This window comes from Necator americanus, chromosome IV (genome assembly GCF_031761385.1).
Source record: "Necator americanus strain Aroian chromosome IV, whole genome shotgun sequence".
NCBI lineage: Eukaryota > Metazoa > Nematoda > Chromadorea > Rhabditida > Ancylostomatidae > Necator > Necator americanus.
Window position 1 is genome coordinate 36145614 of NC_087374.1, and position 21332 is coordinate 36166945.

General features: G+C 39.9%; 2 protein-coding genes across 2 annotated transcripts; both read left to right on the plus strand.

Moving 5' to 3' along the window:
• Nucleotides 1-794: 794 nt before the first annotated feature.
• RB195_003789 (uncharacterized protein) lies at nucleotides 795-11175 on the plus strand (the record flags this gene model as incomplete). Its single annotated transcript, XM_064201590.1, has 10 exons — nucleotides 1666-1670; nucleotides 2693-2774; nucleotides 2875-2894; nucleotides 3064-3145; nucleotides 4683-4753; nucleotides 5502-5601; nucleotides 5974-6056; nucleotides 6338-6401; nucleotides 7349-7409; nucleotides 7468-7544. The coding sequence occupies 10 exons, from the start codon at nucleotides 1666-1668 to the stop codon at nucleotides 7542-7544; spliced, it is 645 nt and encodes a 214-aa protein (XP_064057471.1).
• A 3365-nt stretch (nucleotides 11176-14540) lies between these two features.
• On the plus strand, nucleotides 14541-20761 carry RB195_003790 (uncharacterized protein; the record flags this gene model as incomplete). Its single annotated transcript, XM_064201591.1, has 12 exons — nucleotides 14541-14612; nucleotides 14665-14775; nucleotides 14838-14975; nucleotides 15028-15127; nucleotides 17068-17189; nucleotides 17242-17388; nucleotides 17456-17625; nucleotides 18753-18867; nucleotides 18940-19056; nucleotides 19575-19676; nucleotides 19757-19891; nucleotides 20663-20761. The coding sequence occupies 12 exons, from the start codon at nucleotides 14541-14543 to the stop codon at nucleotides 20759-20761; spliced, it is 1428 nt and encodes a 475-aa protein (XP_064057472.1).
• Nucleotides 20762-21332: the final 571 nt, after the last annotated feature.

Below are 21332 nucleotides of genomic sequence, written 5' to 3' on the forward strand. Positions count from 1 at the left end.
TTATCAAATAGCATGAACACTCAGATGGCTATTGGCCTCATGATGGAAGTACTGCGCCAGAGCTTGTGACACCGAATCTGAGTTCATCTGGATGTTTTACTACAAGGTTTGTTTTTTCACTAGTAATCAATTCAGAGTTCTAATAACCCCTTTGAGCTTTAAATTTGCTGTTTATGTACAGTGGTTGACTTCTGGCTGAAATTTTCCTTGGAAATTCGAGAGTGACACACTCCAGTACTGATAATACTAAATGCCAGTATAAGAATGTCCCGCACGTTTGGTAGTAATCGGTTAAAATCCTTGTTATTCGTGCTGTATTTTAGTATTTTACAGTAGAAGAGTTCTTGTGCTCATAAAGGCTGCTCACAGTATCACACCAAACAACGTCTTTAAGGAGGCGCATTATGGATATTACTACGCAATAGAAATTATTTCTTCAAAATCTCTGCCGCTGGAAATGCTTACCTGCTTGTATCAGGTGTATGTGCATGATCTAACGTCGATAAAGGCAAAATTGAAGAAACAAATACAATTTCGTCGATAGAAATGAAAATAAAACAATCTCATACTTGCTCAGCAAGACAAGCCGCATTACATGCATATAGATAAGTATAGCATAGTGTGGTATGTACATGAACGTATGTATATGTACGTATATATGGGCATATATGTGTATATATTAATATATGTATGTATTTGTATATATATATATATATATATATATATATATATATAATAATCCAATATTCACCTATACCCGATGACAGAATTTGTTTTTATATTCTTCGTCCATCATGCCATGTCGATCTTCGGTCAGATTGAACTTCTCCACTTCTATTCTGGAACCGCGCCAACAAGCTGAGAAGAACTGGACTTTGGTCAGTATCGAATGCGACGTACCACAAAACTCCAGGTTTTCGTATATCTGACTAGGGGATGTTTCTTGTCAAAACGTAGTCGGACAGGAGTTTAAAAGTTGTCGTCCATTAAAATGGTTGATCCCTGTCACGTGAGCTGATGACGTCGATGATTCCTCTTAAATATGAACTTTCATTTTACATAATGTATATGATAATGTAAACACAGCACGATGGGATTGATATCCTCGCGAAGATCTGTCAGATGATTCCTGTTGCACGACATTGCTTCGCAGCATAATACCATTTTTCAACCACATCGATATTCGTTTAGGACCCATATTTTCGTTCTTATCAATGCTGACTACAACACCTTGCTGGCTGAATATCTTGGACATCAGCGTATTGAGTTTATCATGGAAAGCGCCCATGTAGTAGTCTTAAGAGGTCTCCGTAGCTGCGTGAGCACTAACGATCCACAGTTTGAGTCCTCTGTGAGCCTGGAGTTGTAGAAGTGTGTTTGTTGACGACACTGAGCCAAATTTCTAAACTAGATTGCTGTATCCGGGACCTATATCTACCATGGAACCTCCTACTCTCTTTTCACCAGCATCATCGCAGTAGATGCTGTGGCAAACGATGCAACGAACGAGGCAATGAACGCTGATGACAAGACCTCCTCCTGTGCGTGTTTCTTGACTTCCTTTTCCGTTCGCCTCACATATCAGATAAAAAGATTGTGATAAGGGTTACCATCAGAATAGCAAAGCAGAGAAAATGCGTTTATTTCTAGTTTCACCAAAGTGCAATGCGGTGAGTGATGCGGTGCTGTTCCGCGTTGGCTTTGAGAATTGGCCCATAATGATTGAACTTACGTGTTTCTTTTTACGGGAACGGGGGAGGTGAACCCTAATCGGAATGTCTAATTCACTTCACATCACGAAGGTAAAACTATGACTTTGCGCCGTCTATGTCACTCTTGAATGAAAGAGTTATTTTAAACAAATAGTATCGCCTCCGCTAGATACTAGTAGAACCTTAAATTGAGATCGGATCCCATTTTTGTGTAGGAAAGGAGCGTGTAGGCAGCTGAGAAAAGAAAGCAAAATGTGAGAAGAGAAGCAGGAAAGGTGCTGGAACCAGCTGCGCCCTACAGAATGACCCAACCTTTTCAGACGGTGGTTGGAGTTTTGGTGTAGTATGAATCATAAATACTTGCTGACATTGTTCGATTGTGTACTATAAACTTGCTATTTTTGTTTTTTAAAGGTCACCAGTGGAAGGCATGTAGAAGTGGTATCATTATACGCCTAAAGCCATTCAGCAACAATTCTTCTTTCTTGACTGGAGTATCTCGGAGTTGAGCTCCTCAAAAGTAATGTTTTGGCTGGTTTACATGGTAAAGGCACCCAAAAGTAGGCGCATCCACTCACTCCGATAATTCGGCTAGTTCGAACAACCGCATTTTTTTGTCAAATCTAGCTTCAGTCAGCAGTTCAATTTCATCGAACAGCTTCTCTACGAGGCACAGGGAACCTTTTATGCATTACGTCTTCTACTATATCGACACTATAATATCGACATTGCTTGCACGTCACGCATGATGCTGCTTATGGAGGAAACCAGCTTCGAGAAGCTCAGTTATCCTTGCTTGTAGGATTAGAAACGCTCTATCTATGACTTGTTCTAGCGATCTTCACTATGCTGTTAGTTTTCGCCATGAACAGCTCTATAGTCGTCCACAACCATTCAAAATTGAATGGAAAGCATAAACATCATGTTAAAATGTTCCTTATGAAACATTTCAAAGCCGTTCATCATCTAGAGCTGTCTAGAGCTCATCGGTGCGATGGGAGCAGTTCCATTGAAAGAAGCACTCGATCCTCGTCCGAAGAAATTCGTTCATTATGCGGATCAGTGAGCAATCGTTACTATTATCTGATACCTTACTACGATTCCAGATAAAAAGCAAAGTGTAACAGTAAAGAAACAAACTACAGTAAAAGAGTATTTTTAGCTAACAGATGTCTTCTCTCGGTCAATTTCGTATTTCTCGCCAAATGTTCCCTTAGCGAGTAGAGTGCATCAGCAGGAAACCAGAACACAAAGCATTATCACCACATCTAATCCGCACGGCTATGGAAGGGATATGCGCAGTTATATATTGTTCCGAATGATCAGCAATCCAAATGACTTCTGCTTCCAGATCCTTCTTCGAGGCAGCAGCAAAAGTCCAGACATTTCCGAAAAGTAAGGTAGTATTCGAGACAAACAACGAAGTCCAAGAGGTACACATGTTTAAAATCTTCTATAAAAATGTCGAAAAAATTTCTTCCTTCTCTCTATGATGCACCCACGAAGTGGAATGACCGCTATATACACGGGCGGTTCTAGAGCAAGGCGCTCGCAAAGGGCATGTGAGCGGTCTGTTTGGCATTTCGCCAAATTTTTCCAGTTTACATCACCCGGATCGATATTGGCCGAATTTTTGTTTGTTTTCATTCTTTCTATTTTTCTCTCTAGTTTTTTAATTTTTTGAAGTTTTTCAAATTTACTTTTTTCGTATTTTTGTTAAGTTTCGCTCTATTTACTTTTGTTATAGACATCTACATTGTATCTGTATTGTTCCTAAGCTATTGTATTGTTTTTGTTTATGTTTTATTGTTGAAATTCGGTTCAACGTTGTATTTATTTCCATGCCTTTTTTGTTTCTTCATCTTCCCTCCCACTTCCCTTCTTAGAAACAAAAAAAAGACCATTAGCATGAAAACAGATACAATTTTGAATCATCTTAAAAAACAAAACGTGAACAAAGGGCTTCTATTACTTATTATTATTTATTTACCTTTTTATCCAACTAACGTTGCAAATAATCGTAGTCATGGATATCACTTGATCGATTACTTATTAATTACTACTCTTATCTTAGTCTACTTTTACTTTTAGACATGAACAGAAACAATACAATAACTTAGGAACAATATAGATACAATATAGATCTCTATAACAAAAATATATCAAGCATAACGAAAAAAAAGAGCACAAAAGACAAAAAAAACCAAAAAGGAAAGGAAAACAACGAAAACAAACGGAAAATTACGCAAAATACCGATCCAGTGGCGGTACCCGACAAATCTCCTCTCTTGCAACGCGACAGCTCGTGCAACTATTCCTTGTCTCATAACGTTTTGACCTCGACTATGAGTATATTTGTACGTAAGGGCAGAAGACTTGAGATTTTCACCGGGGCACTGTTGAGCAGCAATACCTTATTCAAAGAAGTTATGTTGCAGAAAGGTTAGTGAGCGTTTCAGCGAGCTGGGCACAAGTGTTTTCATCATTGAACCGCTTCATAAACACAACTCCATTAAAACCACCTCATGCAAAAGAAAGCCATGAAAAGCTGTAGAAATAGTCGTAAAGGCGTTCGGTTTAGCTGAATTAATTTAACGGCAACAGCCTTACCCTGGTCCGCCTCCACAGTCTGTCGTGGAGTAGCCGCCATGATCAATCAGTTGACACACGGCAGAGGGGGGATGTCCATTTCCAATTGAAAGACCTGTGACCATTCAGCGCTTAATTGTAGGTCAGCTTCTGAAGGTCATAAGGTTTCGGTTAATAGAAGTAGCAAACTGCAGTGCTTAAAAGCAGGATACTCAATCTTGTACTATCCTGTCTTTAAAACTAAACAACTAACTAAGCCTAACTCGAGAGCATGCTCAAAGAGAAACCTTTTAAAGCATATATGTACCTCTAATAGATTCAAGAACCTCTTCCGCTCATAAAGAACCACAACAGTGAGGCTCCGTTTTGTCAAGATTTCAGCTCTATACAATGGGTAGCATGGCGTCCTTCGACAAGCAGTCACACAGAGGAACCACGAATCCATGGAGGAAGTAGGTCCAGCGTCTCCTTATTAGAACTAGAACTTGTTTTCAATGTGTGGAAGTTGCATGACAGAAACTCCATGTGATGATACTTTGCTCTTTCGGATTTGCGTGGTCTTTTAATAATGTCCTCTCGAAGCCATTTTTTTCCAAACAGAGTATGGCACGATATCTCGAGATAGCTCTCGACCAGCAAAATTCTCGCAGTGGTACATCGTGAAATGTCCTAGAAGATAGCGCTATTTGCGGTTACCGAGACTATTGTTCTAAATATTGCTGCACGTAGATATATTCTGGATAAGAACTGTTCAGTGGTGTGTTATGTGGCTCATGTTTTGACAGCCTCAAATTTCCGCTCTTCACCTGAAGCATGTCAAGAGGACATGTGACGAAGTCTAAGCAGCTGGCGTAAACTGTCTAAGTAAATAGCGTAGGTTAAGTTCTAGGTCTGTAGGCAGTGGTACACCGAAATAAAATAACTGCACCGCTGTGCATGCGGCCGTGTGATTGAAAGGAAACAATAAAATTACATTTAGAAAAATGGAGTGGATAAAACTCAGAGTAACGAAAATCAGCGTTGATACAACGAGTACTCTTTACACAGACGTGCAGCCTACTTACAAGTTACTAACAATTGTAGGGTTTTTTAAAAACCTACTAATTGCGTGTCTTTCTAAAAGTGATTATTGAATACTAAACGTGCCCGCCTAGTCTTTCAGCTATTCTTACATCCTTCAGCCTTGGATACATTTCTTAGATATGGTGCTCTGAGGAAACTCCACGAAATTGGTGGTATTGCTCCTCCAGGAAACACTAAGGGGGATCGTAAGAACAAAGATGGATTCGTTACTATAAAGGTAATAGACTGCTGTATTTCTTCAACTACAGAGATTAATTACCAGCAGTGACAATAAAAACTTAATAAAGGGTCCAAAAATCTGAATGTAAACAAGAATTTTATTTGCGACAAACTTAAAAGCTTTCACTCTGTTACTTTTGGTACTGAGATGTTTTCAAGCTGTTACAAAAAGCGAGAAGAAGGCAAAAAAATTCAAATTATGCAGTTCCTTGAGTCCATGCTTGGATCATAGGTTCCAATTCTTTTAATATACTCCTCAAGAACCATAGTTTGTTGGTGTCGATTTAGCTTGATTTTTAGCACAAATTGGGAGAGAAAAAAAAAACACATTTCGGGTCAACAAAAAGACAGCAACTCAGCATGATTTCAGAAGGGATCGCGACCGCCGCCACCTCCTCGGTGCGCTGAAGTGACGCTAAATAAGGACAAACGAAATCCAGGCCTCCTTGGGCGGTATGATATTGCTAGAATTCGGGTTAGAAAGTCATATTTGTCTTTAAAATACGAGAACTTCCAAGTAAGAGTGTTCGATTACAAAGTTATTCAGCTCACCTGCTTAATTCTAGGTAATCATAATTAAATTGAAGATAATTTTAAGCACAATAATTCTTTGATGACATTTTCTAACATCACCAAGAACAAGTACAGCATCCTAAGACATAGGTTGTTGGCGGAATAACGTGGATGGTATATTTTGTTGGAATCTTTGTATGCTCTCACCGATGTGATTTTAGGATTCACCTTCCACGCAATGTCCCTGCAGAGCAACTGTCGCAGGCAATCGCTTGGGAGATCAAGGTACTCAGTGCACACGTCTCTAGATCTGGCCCCCTAAGGCCGCTGCATTGTCAAAAGAGGAACCAAAGGCTCCAACTTGAATCTAACATTTCAAAAATACTTTAAACACTAATTTCTAACAATGCAAAATTCCGATTTTACCAGCTTATTTACATGTTTCATTCTGGTTCTCCAAATATCGCAAAGAAACTTTCTGAAACATGTCTCTTTCGATGTTTTCAATTAGTGTGTACGTTAATGAAGTTGGTAGGCGACTTTTATTAGGTGCCTAGTGCTTTGAAGTTACATTACGTTGTAGAATCTAATTAATTAATTAATTAATTTAACTCGTCAATTAAATTTTACGTAATTATAGTATTGCTTCTCTCATATGGTTTAGACGTTGAAAAAAACTAGAAGTGAATGGGAAATTCTGAGGGACTTTAGGAAATTCTGAATCCCGGGGAACTCCGAAAACCTTCTCATATAACAATAAGAGCAAATAGAAACATATGCCGATATTTCTGACGTTTAGATTACGAATAAATTATAGTGGATGAAGCAACCTTCAGGGTTATTTATTTTATAAACTGTGCTTCAAATTTTAACTCGCTTCACTTACTATGCTACTCTGATTTATCAGCATGTGACGGGAATAACGCAGCCAGTAAAAAGTTTGGTTGTGACTGCACGATCGAAGGCACGAAACACCCCCAGTGCCACTGAAGCCTTTTATCCCTTCAGGGTCGATGAGTTGGTACCAGACATGGGAGGATAAAAACACGGAACTGACACCTCTGAAGTCTAGGGCGTAGGCGCATCCTCATAGGGACTAATCGAATCTGTGCATTTAATACCTTCTTTTACACCCTAGGCATCTTACACTGTATTTAATATCTGTTCTACTTTTATAGTTAATGTGCAAAATGACTTTTTACGTTTTCTAACGAAGGAGAAGTATTTTTCAGGGGATGGTAGAAACAAATCCAGGTGAATTAGAGCAGATACAAGCTATTCATGCCAGCCTCGGTGAGTGTACTCAAAGCCTCAATGCAATCGTTTATAAATCATAGGCTGCCACTTTAAGTCGAAAATGTCGATGCGCACGAAGGAGGTTGGCAGAGCAACAGTGACGAAAGAAGGGTTGAGAAGTTTTTGCAGTAATTCTTTCAACGCAAAAATTAATGTTTGTCACTTATACATAATGATAAACTATTTATTCTTATGGTTTATGAGAAAAAGTTAAGGTCCCACAGCGGACCACAACTCGAGATCATACACATCTTCGTTATAAATAGATTGAGAACAAGCTCAGAAAAAATCTATTTTAACACTTTACTCAATTTCCACCCATAGAGAAAAAACTTTGTTAGACACAGCAGTTCCAGCCCCTAGGACAAGATCGTGGCAGCTTGGTAGTATTGGTTCCATTAGTTCTACAGTATTAGATCCAGTATTTGCAGAGCTTAGAACGGGTGTAATGTATTCTGGTGCGACTGCACAATCGAGTGTTTGAAATTGTCATAGGCAAACCAAGCTTCTCATCCTTCTGGAATTAATCTGTTGGTGTTTTACTTGGCTGGCAAGGATAAAAACACTGACTTAATACACCGGTTAGCCAAAGCAAATCATTGGCCAGCCAGACGTTTGTAAACCTCAAACTACTCGGATTAAAGTTGCAGCCGTTGGCACATCTTGAGCAGATTGATCAGCTTCAGACACTCTGTATTCGATTTGCGAACTTTAGCGAACAGGAACGATCGCCTAATACGGGATTGATGTTTGCCGTAAGCTTCCTTACTAGCGAAGCTGATGCCGATAAAAACTAGCAAAAGTATCGGATTAAGAAGACAATCATTGGAGAATCGTAGACTATTTAGTAGAATAAAAAGGATAAAGACTTTATCCTTTATTGTATTACTTTCTGATATTGTCAACATCAAGCAATAAATCAAGAATATTTGTCTTGCTCGCTCTAAACGATTGCTTCAATGCTGGCTTCGACGCTTCTGTCCAGCTCGTTCATCAAAATATCATTCATTATCAAGTTGGTCTGTACAACTGTTCTTCAATTGAGCTGCTCGCTCCATTTTCCACTTCCGTTTTCCGAACCAAAACGTAATTCATTTATTTCCAGGTCCACATATGCGTCACTTTGTCATACGTTTTTTTTCCAGGACGTTTACCAAGAATGAATACGTGCATTTGCAACTGCTATTACAATAGCTTAGTTACTTAAGAATACAATTTCTTTGAAACATGAGCAGCTTGTTTTTGACGGCTAAGCATTAATTTCTTACATACTTCGAGATAAGATTTGCACCTTCTGAAATACATCCTGAAGAGTGAGTAAGTGCTGGAATCGCCTTCCACTCTTCTTAAAATTGAAATATGTAATGATTTCCAGATACAGCATCAATGGAACACAGCGAAAAATTCAATTTCCTGGTAAATTTGGAAGGATCTAATCATTTACGAAAATATACGATGACTATGAACTGAAGTAAAAGTTGTGGAAATACGCTTTCCAATAAACCAGTGGATTCCTCTCGAAGTATCAGGCTTGATTCGTCGTCAGCTTGCTGAAATCACCAACTTTGTCGTTTCCGGCTTGAATCTATGTCTGCTATCACGATGCTAGCACTCATTTGCTCATTTCCACTCAACGAAGAGGGTGTTAAAGAGGGAGGGATGAGCCGTCGCTCTCCATGGCGACCACGAATTCCTCCGAAGCTTTGATGAATCCTTCGTCGTCGTCGAGAGTATTTTCGCATCATTTACGAGTTTTTTTTTGTCGGTTTTTGAAATATTCACTCCTTTTCAAATGTATGTGTGCCGCCAGCGGACGATGCATGACCCTCATAACAGTTTGAGCTTGAAGAATTTAGAAGTAATCAAATTAGTTCTCCTTCTATGATGTTTTTGAGCGGAACGTTTTTTTTTCTCAGAGATCACATTGAGGCCTCCGTCTTTATAAGACTGACAAAACGACTGAAACGCTTTCTTCTACTGGAGTTCCAGTTTGTTTTCATCTTCACTGAGATTGTTTTCATGTTGGGTTTTTGTATTTTTAATAGCATCACTAAAAATGCGTCGGCTGCAAATTTTGTTCCCTTAAAAGTATGGCGCATGATTTTTGATGTGCTTACTTTGTGCATTAATCATAAAACTCTGAAATATGTGAGGTTCGTAATAATTCCATAATCGGTCAATTCCTTCCTGCAAATTTATTTATTTCGAGTACCGTCTTGCGTTACTGTTTCAACCCCTTCTTTCCCCAGTTTATAACACTAATTTTTCGGTCAGCAATTGTGATTGAAACAAGATTCCTACTTTCTAGGGCACTTCTAGGCAAGTTTTAATGTTGTTTTCAAAATGCTGATGTATTTCTGGTGTCCGTATAAAAATTTGCAAGCGAAAAAAAAAACCCCTCTCTCACTTACTGGAAATAGAATCATTGGTTGCATCACGCCATCTCCAAACAACTTGCGAGTAATACTCCTTGCATTTGGGACTAGAAAACAAACACACAAACATTCTTCTGAACATTCAATAAACATGAATACATGAACGTTGGGGTAATAATTAATTTCCTGAAGTAATTAAAAGAATCCACTGTGCTCAGAACAATAAGTTAAAGAGTACAAATGTATTACAATATTTCTGCTTTGAAGAAAGCGAAAAGTTGAAGTTTATTTAGCGAAAAGTTTATTTTTATTGCTAGTAATTGTTATTGCAACTTATGTTGATGTAGTTCTGTTTTTTTTCTCTACAAACCATCAAAGGATCATTTTGAATGCCAATTCATTCCTCAGTTGGAGAGCGCATCAGTTTATAAAATTCTCTATAAAGCAAATAATAAAATAGAAATAGAAACGGTTGTAAAGAAATACTGAACCATACTTTTGGAACTTGCACTGCTTCGATCAGTATGATGTTGAGCCGTTAATTCTGTAGATAATATTATTGTTTCTATGTTGCATCTAAGGGCGGGTGTAGTGTAGCGGTTAGAGGTTCCGCTACCTGCACGAACGGAGGTTCGAATCCGCCCCCGTGCTCACCAAGCCTTTCATCCCTCCGGGGTCGATAAATTGGTACCAGACTTGTCTGGGAGAATAAACGCAGTGACTAGACCCATTGGCTAGCCCCGCAAGTCATTGTACAGGCCAGTTACACACGTTCGTAAACCTCAAGCGATTCTGAATTGAAGTGAACGTGGGGGCGCATCCCGAGCGGATTGATCAACGCCAGAAACTTTATCCTTTATCCTCTATGTTGCATCTAAAAACTTTTCAAGAGCATTACAACGTATACACACCGACGGTTAGGTTACAAGAAAATAGATGCAGTGGAAGAAATTCAAAGGTTCACATGCCTTTGAACCTCGGGATACGTCTGCCTATGCTTCCAAGAAGTCTGCCTACGAGGTTTTTGGATGGAAACGTGAGCTATTACCGTGACGTTTCGTCTTTCTCGTCGCTCTCAAAGGCTTAAATAGAAGTTGACTGCAACAATCCACGCTTATTCCGTTAACTGTTACACTGTCCCTGGTCAATGTTTCCACAGTCGTTCATGGATGTGAAGACAAGTCTTTAACAACGTTCCACCGGATGTGCTACGAATGGCCCTTGCTGCATAGTATCAGGCGCTTGTATGCCACAAAGCGATAGAAGTGGCAAGAATTCATTCCTTTCACTCATTGAAGAGTATCTTTTCAGAATTCGAAGCGCCTCCAGAGTCTTTGTTTGATGTCGAAAGTCTTTTCATTGACCAAAATTCACCGAAGGACTATTAAAGCAGAACTGAACTGGAAGAAGAAGGTTCTCAAGAGACAAAACCATTTCTATAGGATGACACTATAGGAATAGAAAAATGATATGAATGGCATTTCACATGGAGAGCGAACAAAAAAGCAAGTATTAAGCATTTCACGTCACTGTCGTTTCCATTGTGGACCTCCTAGTGTGTCTTTCAAGTAATGTTATAAAACTTCCTGCCCACCCTGCGTTCAGTAATCCTCAGCAGTTGTCTGTTTTTACCCAAAAAAAATAATAATACATCTACCACGGAAAACACGGATGCAGCATCCTTTTTATAGTTTCTTCATGGCACTGAGATAGTCAGAAGTAGAAGGGATCGAAATCGAAGGTTCCCTTTACTTTATTTCCTGTAGTGTCGAAACCGCTGTTCAGCATTTCTAAAACACAGTTACAGAATGACGTGATCCTGATAAAGACCCCTAATGTAGAAATCAAAAGCCCTGTTAGGAACTGACTATGGGACAGACACTTCATCTGTGATGCGTTATTGACGCGTTGTTTGTCCATACGAAAAACAGGCGACTGAGCACAAATGGGGGTACTACACAAACTTGAATGTTTGATATATAATAGAACTTACATTGAGGAAACTGGTAGGAATGTTAGAGTGAGGATTACTGGACACAGGGGAGAAGGACGGGGTGGAGGCTCGATAAGATCACTTGGAAGACAGAGACAGGAGGCCTACAGCGGAAGAAGAGGAAAGAAATGAAAACAGCAAAAAGAGAAAGAGGATAGGGAAGATGCTGTTGAATAATTACATATTAAGGGGTGCAAAATTCAGCTCTAATAATCTAGTATCTATTATATCTTGTCGAGAGGCTCAGTGATGCAGCCTGTGTGTGTGCGGATGAAACAGCTGGAGATAAGAATGAAATTACTGCGAAGTAGGCTCAACGGACTGCTGAATAACGTTGTTCACATTAGATTCCATGCAATACGATTTTGTACTACAGTAGAGACAGATTTGTTCCACTTTTGAGCCAAACCAGGTGTATATAAACTTTATTTGATTTTCTTAAGAAAAAGTGAAAATTGAATTGAAAATGATTGAATTGATTGATATTATGATTGAAAATTGCATAGAAAATACTCCATGACTACGAGACCATACACTGTGCAGACCTAGCTAAAAACATAAATCAGTTGACATGGGAGGTTGCAAGAATTTCGATACGGTAAACCTTAACGATCGGGTCATGAAGTATATGAGTTTTGCTGGCTGTGGGTCATCTGTTGATGCATCTTTTATCTCTCTTTCCTTTATTAAACACACAAAATTATCCAAACAGGATAAAACAAGCATTGCAGCCGCATTATCGCTGCTTCTCGGACGTAGTGAAAAAGGTCGCTGGCGCTTTAACGTAGAAAACAACGACTTGTGGCGTCTAACTGGTTCTCATACCGTTAGGATACTTTCTCCCTTACTTTCTCCAAAACTCGTCCCTTTATCTACGCCTTGGACCGGGGCAAAACCTGCGGTAAGATGGGATGCTTTTGCTGCATTTCTTAAGTGGTTTAATACCACAAGTGGTTTTTCTTTTTCCTTATTTTAGGAAGTCATTCGCAATGGATCATGTCATTTTACGTCATTATTACTGAAAAGTCCTAATTTAAGACTATACTCGCCAGAAAAGATCTGAATCTTCTCATTTGGAATGATTCTCTCTGACAACTACCCTTTAACTCGTTTCCCGTCTCTTTATGGTTAAAGGTTTGTAAAAAAAACTAATAACTCTTTATGCAGCCTTAACCAGTATGCACAATTTCCACACAACATCTTCCACATATTTACTTTCCACATCCGAACTCACAGATCACTTTCTAGGTCTAGCTTTCTCTGGATACTAATCATTTTTTATCTTAAAATACTCTTTTTGTGGGAACATCCGCACCATTCACGTTTGCTTAGATTTGGTCTTAGGCTTTGCCTATACAAACTCTCTGGTATTCCTATGACCGAACGCACAGATCTGGAACAGTCGCGAAAGTCAGTGTTAAATCAGAATGTAATATAATGTAGCAACTGCGAGTTGTTTGTGCTTGAGATTTCTTCATGTAAAGATATTAGCGGTGTGAAAAGTGTCACGTTTGTCTTAATTTCCACCTAGTGTAAACATGATAAAAACTAACGAGGCCTCTTCATGCCTGCTCTTTAACACTTCCCCTTTTAGGCTTTTCCCAGAACCTCATAATTCTTCCTTATTTATACTGGCACTCCTTGAAGCAAGAAAAAGAAACCAAGTGAAGAAATACTACCGGAATTAGCAAGGACTCATGCTCAAGATGAAATGCAGGAAGAAGAGCAGAACTCGAATTCTTTTTTTCTTATTGAATTTTAGAAATATTCACCCACCACTTTTCGAGAAATGCTGCAATCGAAGACATCGCTTCCATTTCTTTCGGCGACGATATAATTTGAGTTGATAGAACGTCTCTAACGGTCAGTAGTTCCCCACACGAGATAATGAAATTTTTTCCTATAGAATTATGCTCCCACTCTCTTTTTCTGCGAGTGGATGCGCAAAGGTGGTCTACAGTACATATGCTGGTTATTGTAACGTCTTAGTTTACATACAGGGCACATAAAAACTCGCTCCCGCCTTCTGAGTCGTATTTTCGCTTGCACGAAGACATTCACAGTAGACCCTTGTGCCTTCGGAGAGACTACCGCCCAGCTTCATCAAATCCCTAGCCTAGCTAATCAGTGAGGCAGCTCACTGCTGGATAGTCACTTGGGAACAAATGGTTGAGATTTTCGTAGCCACTCACACGATCTTGAATCTTGATCCAAAATTTTTAGATCAAATTGTGTTCAAATGTATGTAGACTCAGCGGAAGGGTTTCAGAGAGGGAACTGGGTGTGGGAAGCGGAAGCGAGGAGATTTTGAGGAGAATGTATTAAAATCTATCCCGCTGGTTGCGTGTTTATCAATGTCATGCATGTGTAGTGCGTAAGCAGTGAGATGAGCTTCAAGCTCAACTTGGAAAATCGCCGTTAAAAAGTTTTGGATTATCCCAACTAGACGAAACTACAAACATAACCAAGAACGCTGAGGCGTGTGAGGAGAAGAACGAAATTTTTATCCGGTTTCATTATAACCTACGTTTAAACACGTGGATCTGTAGTTCACTGCACCTCTTATCCAACTCTCTAGGAAGAAAATTTCCCTCTGATTGGGATTATGTTGGAAATCTCAGGTTGTTTCGTGCTCTATTTCCATCAGCTACCGATGTTCGCATTTCTGTCGAGTATTCGATACAGATCTTGAGCCATTTATTTCATTTATTTCAAGGGAAGTAGTTCACAAACCTTTCCATACAAAAATTCGAGTTCACCATGATGGTAGCCCGGGTTAAAGCAGACGACAGAGAAGTGCGAAGTGAGCCACCCACATGTGTGTCCATCAACGTAAGTACGTTTAGCAACCTTGAATAAACAGTTGTAAAATATGCTTTCGCAGGAGGAAAGTGGATCGGACAACGAAGAGCCCGATGAGGAGCCACAAACTGTGAAAAAATTTGTCGCTAGTAGAAGAAGCCATGACGAAGCGCCCACGCAAAAGCCCCGCTACGTATGGAACATTTCATAGGTTTCTTTCTTTTCTTTATTTCTTTTGAACCATACTTGCTTTAGACTCGTGACGACAAATTTTCCCGAACAGTCTCAGCGCAATCACTTCCTGTCAGTGATCGTCTGGAGGAGTTATCACAAATGACTGTGTACGACAGGACGTTACATATGCTAGCAGTTGATCCAATTTATCAAAAAGAAGTGAGACAGAAGAACTGATATAAGAAGAATCTCGCTGCTATTGTTATTTCAGGTGGCTCTTGGAAAACGTATTGGATTTTATCGACTTGGCAAAGAGCTTGGAGCTGGGAATTTTTCCAAAGTTAAACTAGGAATACATGTTCTCACAAAAGGTTTATTTTTTCTTTAAATGTGTCTTTAATAAGAATTCACCAATTATCATCTACGCAAAAGTTGCTACGATGCGAACATCCGCTCCGCTAAACCGATACAAGTAATAATGATAAATGCATGAATGAACAGTATGCGTATGCGAACCAATGTTACGTCTTTTGCTTGATCTCGCTCCTCACTGATGTCGCTCTTTTGCATTTCTCCTTTAAATGTGTTTTTGTTGTGTGTTAAGACCTAAGATCGCGAAATGCATAGTACACAACACCTCTGTACAGACACAAGTTAACTGGTGTAGATATAGTAGGCGACGTCTGAGGATTCTGAATCCTTCCTACCTTGTGGAGCGAAACCATCGAGATGGAAAGGAAAACAGCTCAAATTGGCATGCGTATGTTGCTGGATCTCCAAAAGCAACGAATGAAAAGAGTTGAAGAATTGGTTCTGATCGATAGGTTAGGTGATACAGATCTCATGGATTGGGAATGAATAAGAATTAGAGGAGAGTGGTATGAAGGAACAAAGTACTGAAGGAAATGTTTCCTTCTCTGGAAGCCAAACGACACTAGAGTAGGTCGGGTATTCTGGAACTTTGGATTGTAGAAGTGAAATACGTTTGTAACCTTCGCTTGAGTTCCATTGCTATCCGCTAACGGCCCTGCGTGTTGGGCCCTGCTTGCGCTAGAGATGCTTGCGTATACGCTCTGAGCACGTATGTGCTGTATTATTTGATTCATGATACAAAGATGCATGGCCGAAGTTTTTCACGTATTGCAACGAGGTGCTATTGTCCAGCCCATTGCCAAAACCCAATCCAGAAAGGTCAAATACCTAGAGGAGGCGAGAATCTTCGGTAACACCACTCCTTTTCACTGCGCCGAACCGCCGGGCGATGCCGACCTAAGGCACTCGGGTCATTTACGGTTAGTAGACAATTCACGCAAGATATGGAACAGTAACGAACGGATGGATTCTGCGCGAACTCTTACTGCGATAGAGAATTTTGGGGAGAGTTATATCCAAGGAGGGCAGTCCTCGGTGAAGTGTTGGGCAACCGTATGAAGCAATAATACCAGTCTCCCGATTAAGCTACCGGTTAGTGTTCACTTTAGTAGCACATACGTGAAGCATACAAACATACTTCCGTTCCATAATATAAATTTCAAAAGTAATCCTCTTTCTCTCAGTCACTTCGCATCCAGTGAATTCAATTCTCTTCGATACTTTATAGCTCTATTGCATTTTACTCTAATTCTTTCGTTCCCAATCCATATCGGCCTAATTCCGTCCACTAATTCCAAAACTCCAACTACTTTCGTATCTAGCCTTTGAAAATCTGACAACGTACGTGTAGCGCTTCCCACCACTTTCCCTTTTATTTCGGTGGTTCCACTTCACGAGGTGGAAAGGTACACATGACAGATTCTCACGGTGTAAATGTACCCGCCGTCTACATTGACCTTAAATTTGAAATATACTTACTGTGCAGTAAAGTGATGTAGAGTGATGCGTGTAGCGGTAGTAGTTTTAACTGTAGAATGGCCCTTTTACTACAAAGTAAATTTCAAACCCCAGAAAAGTTTCTGATCTTCATGCTTGATAGTTTATCTTTTGTGAAATAAAGGTAATGTTCTTTCAAATTTGAAATATAGCGCTACAAAGTTTATCTCTACTCAGCGCAGCATCCAGACTCATGTACAGTTTGGTGGGTTACTTGTGTAGCATGGGAAAGGCTTTACATTTCTTACAGCTAAATTTATCGTCGTGAGTTTATTTCATGGAATTGGAAAGAAATCAATACGAGAGTGTCTTAGTTGAACCGATGTGTTTTGAGCTGATTGGAATAAAATGTGCAGATCAGTATGCTGCACCAAAAGCTGACTCACTCAGCTACCGATACGATACGAACAATTACCGATAATGTGACCGCTTTCTCGTTTAGAGAAGGTTGCTATAAAAATCATGGATCGGACGAAAATGGACACAAAAGCTCAGCGATTATTGGAAAGGGAGATCAAATCTATGGAGCGGATGCATCACCCTAATATCATAAGATTGTTTGAGGTATATTACGATGTCACGGATTTCCCTCAAAATATAATCAAATAGTTCCTAGTGTGTGGAAACGCTTACCAGAACTCACCTAGTCTTAGAGTACGCTGGTGGAGGCGAGCTGTACGCTTATGTCCATGAAAGAGGTAAACTGACCGATGCAGAAGCGAAACCCCTGTTCGCACAAGTTGTTGCAGCTGTTTCACATATGGTAAGATAAAATCTAATAACAAATTACTCATGTAGTTAATTTTCGCGAATGGACACATCTTTTGTAGCACAAGAAGAACCTCGTTCATCGAGATATCAAAGCCGAGAACATCATGTTCGCAGCCCCTGGAGTCGTGAAACTAGTGGACTTTGGTTTCTCCTGCATGGTTCCATCTGCAGTCGAACAGCTAACAACCTTTTGTGGCAGCCCCCCATATGCAGCACCCGAGCTGTTCCGGTATGATTTCGCATAATTTCTTCACATTTAATTATTCTCATCGATATTTTCGCCGTTCGCTTATTCTTTGTATTTCTCTACTCTCTTGAAGAGCAGACACTTTTCAACCTCCATTAAAGGCATCACCCCACGAATCTGAGGCGGTACGGATTTCAGGATTTGGAGTATTCGTATCAGATCGTAGATTATGGAGAGAGGGGTGATCTCGTCCATTTCTTCCTAATTGCCGTAAAAAACGGCCCGGAAAATACGGCGCATGCACAAAGCTGGCGCGCTCCAGTCGAACTCCTTGTGGAAAATAGTGCTCCAGAACGCCCGAAGCCGTATCTTCCGTGCCGTTTTTTACGGCAATTAGGAAGAAATGGACGAGATCACCCCTCTCTCCATAAGCTACGATACGATACGAATGCTCCACCTGAAATCCACACCTCCTCAGATTCGTGAGGTAATGCCTTTAAATAGAGGTATTTGCTAGTGGAGGCGCTGCTTTAATCCGTCAGTGGGATTCTACAGGTGATGTGGCGAACGTGAAACCATCACAGATAACACTTTTCTCAGGTTTGGTAACTAAAATGGTTAGTAATAGACCTCCATTTTAATGAGCTCATCGTCTTCGTAAGGTCGTTGCCTTGGGGAACTGTTTCGTTTCGTTGCATCGGTAAATGATTGCACATACCGTGAGATATGAATTCACAATCACATACGACATCGTTATCAGCCTACGAGGGAATGAGCTTCGCTTCACAATTCACAAGCTACGGAGGCATTTTCTCTAGCTCTTCTCTGTGAAGTCTTAGTCAAGGTTATGCCAGCCGTATCCGTATCCGTGACGTCCTCATACGCACCAGTTATGAGCCAGCAAACGGTTTATTCTGATCTGCCTCTTGCACTTATATCTAGATCAAATTAAAAAGGAAGTGAATCAAAGACATTTTGTGGAAGTATAAACTATGAAAATAAGATACCTCTTGTAGAAGTGCATTATACTAGTCAAGAATCTGAAATGAATGATAGCGGGGAGAGAGATAAGAGTTTGGTGCAGATACTTCAACTAGAGCGCTTTCAGAACCTTAAAACCAGAAATGCAGTGAATTTGCGGGGACGGAAGTCTCATTTCCGTATTTCAGCGATCAAAGCTACAATGGAGCAATGGTTGATATCTGGGCACTAGGTGTGCTGCTTCATTTTATGCTGATTGGAATCACACCGTTTCGAGGGGAGTCCGTGCCTGAACTTAAGAGTGCAAGTTTTTTTTTCCAAATTTTCCAGGAGAGTAGGACGTTTTAAGCTCTAGCAGCCTCTTTACAATTACAGGCTATTCTGCAAGGTTCATTCACTCTGCCTATGTACCTGGAGCACTCATCCAGAATGTTGATCGAAAGCATGCTGTCAATGGAGCCATATAAGAGACCAAAGATTGAGGACATCAAGGTAAGAACGGTACAAAAATCCGTGAATTGCATGCCCGCTGTTACGCCGATGAAAAATAGATAGAATGCTCTCTGTTGTAACAAGTAACACCATCACCTTGGAAGTTAAAGAGTTGAAAGCCGAAGTATGATAGAAAAGAACCCCTTGACTCAAAAAATCTTCAATGCTTAACTTGCCAGGAAGTGCTGCGTTGAATTTGAGTGAGTCGATTCAAGAGGAAGTAAACTTGGCGTAGAATTTCCAAGTCATCACCTCTCCGTAATCCACACCACCTTTTATGTGAAGTTTATGAGTAAACTAATGGAACTAATGATGCAGATGTCTTTTGCTACTGTTTATCGTTTTTTTTTCAAACCGCTACTATTTTGACGTTTGTTCCTATTCTTCTATTTTTTTTTTTGCAATGACATGTTCTCACGCTCAATTCGAATTAAACTCTATTCAAAATAGCAGTAAAAACGCGCTTGATGATGTATTTGTGTACTTGAAGCAACATTTATTCCCTGTCACTATTTTAGAAATCCATCTGGCTGAGAGGTTGCAGATTCCAACCTACATACCTCAATCTGTTAAGTGTACAAGAAAAAATGGAAGATCAGAAGAATGAGATTTCGAAGAAGGTGACGCTCTACATAGTACTGTACAGCGCAACGCAGCAACAGCTGCGCAGCATTCGTTTTTCAATGTTCTAACATTATAGGTTTGGGCCATAATGAATAGCTACGGTATTACGGAGCAAATGCTGGAAGATGCACAAGATCGAGGGCCAAAGAATGCAATGATAGGCACCTACCGGATAGTGCAGTTTCAAGTGCAGAATGCTGCCAAGGAGACGGTAATAATTTAACTCTTTCGAATATCTCTGGCACACACACAGCTAGGAAAACAAAGATAAGCTGGCTAAATATGGAGATGAAAGTATAGAAAATGTTGTAAACTACATTTCACTAATAATACCTTTAAACACACTTATTCTGATAATCACACGCATTAAACCCATCCACTCTCAAATCTTTCTCAAGCGTGCAGACTCCGTTTGTGTTGGAGACCTGAGTTCGTTCCGGGGATGAAACATCAGTAGAGGAATTTGGAAGAATTGCTGAAAAAAGAGGAGTATAATAATCAAAGAGCTAAAATTCTGAGGAAACAACCCCTTGGCGCACTAATCTTGGAAATATTTGTTAGGTATGCGATCAGTTCTCTTATATCATTTGCTGATTATGGCGCAGATGGGAGTTGGCGAAGTCCTCTCAGAAACAGAAGCTCATAAGGTGAATTCAGGGGTAGCGAAAAAAAGAAGAGAATGAACGGACCCTGAAAAGGGCATCTGGTACGCAAAGCGTTGTTATTCTGCTCGCCGTCCGAGGTGAATTTTGAATTCGAGTGGTAAATGTTCATGTCTGGTTTGTGCTCCTAAGATCCTGCGCTATAGTTAACACAGAGATATTAAGGATAGTTAAGTAGCCAAGGGCATATCTCGCAAAAAGAAAAAAAAGGAAAATACAAAAAAAAGAAAAACAAAAGGAAAGTAAAGAATGTCTGACTAAGAAAGGAAAAGAAAAGCTCTCAGTTGATTTATTGAGCAACAGCACACCATCTATTTCAGCACTCTGAATCCTCGCTAGCCATGGAATCCACACCAAAAGGAAGAAACCCGCAGAACAGGCACCTGAAAAACAAGAGCAAAACGTGTGCCCTCTTGTAACAAAGAAGTGGATGTGCTCAAGTACTGGTCCTTTCAACACTTCGTTCGTGAGCTTCGAACGATTTACAGCCATCATGCTACTCAAATACAAAGGCCTCAAACGATCTTCGTGTTTGGTTGCCATCACAGATTCTAAACATGGCTCGCAAGCGGCATTAACTGCATTTGGCTAGAAAGGGGACGTTACTGTCTTATTCTTTGATTTCTAGTGATAAACTCCAAAAAAAAAACATTCAAATCCAGGCGTCGTGCTTGATTTTTTCACGAACATTTTGGAGTTTTTGTCGAACTCTCGTTGTCGATTAATAGAGATGTTACTTCATCTAAAACTGCAAAGGAAATACTATTGAAATTATAGCACGACGCCTGTAGAATGTCATCTCAGCAATGTCCATCGTTGTACTTCACAGGTCATTTGGTCTTCCATCCGGTGATTGACGAAAATTTGTATTGTTTTGTATTGTTATGCTCCACTTCCCACACATACTGTGCACCTACGTATAAAGCAGAATCTGTATGTATAAAGTAGTTTTTTTATAAATCTCCATTCAAGGTCGCTAGAATCTTTCAC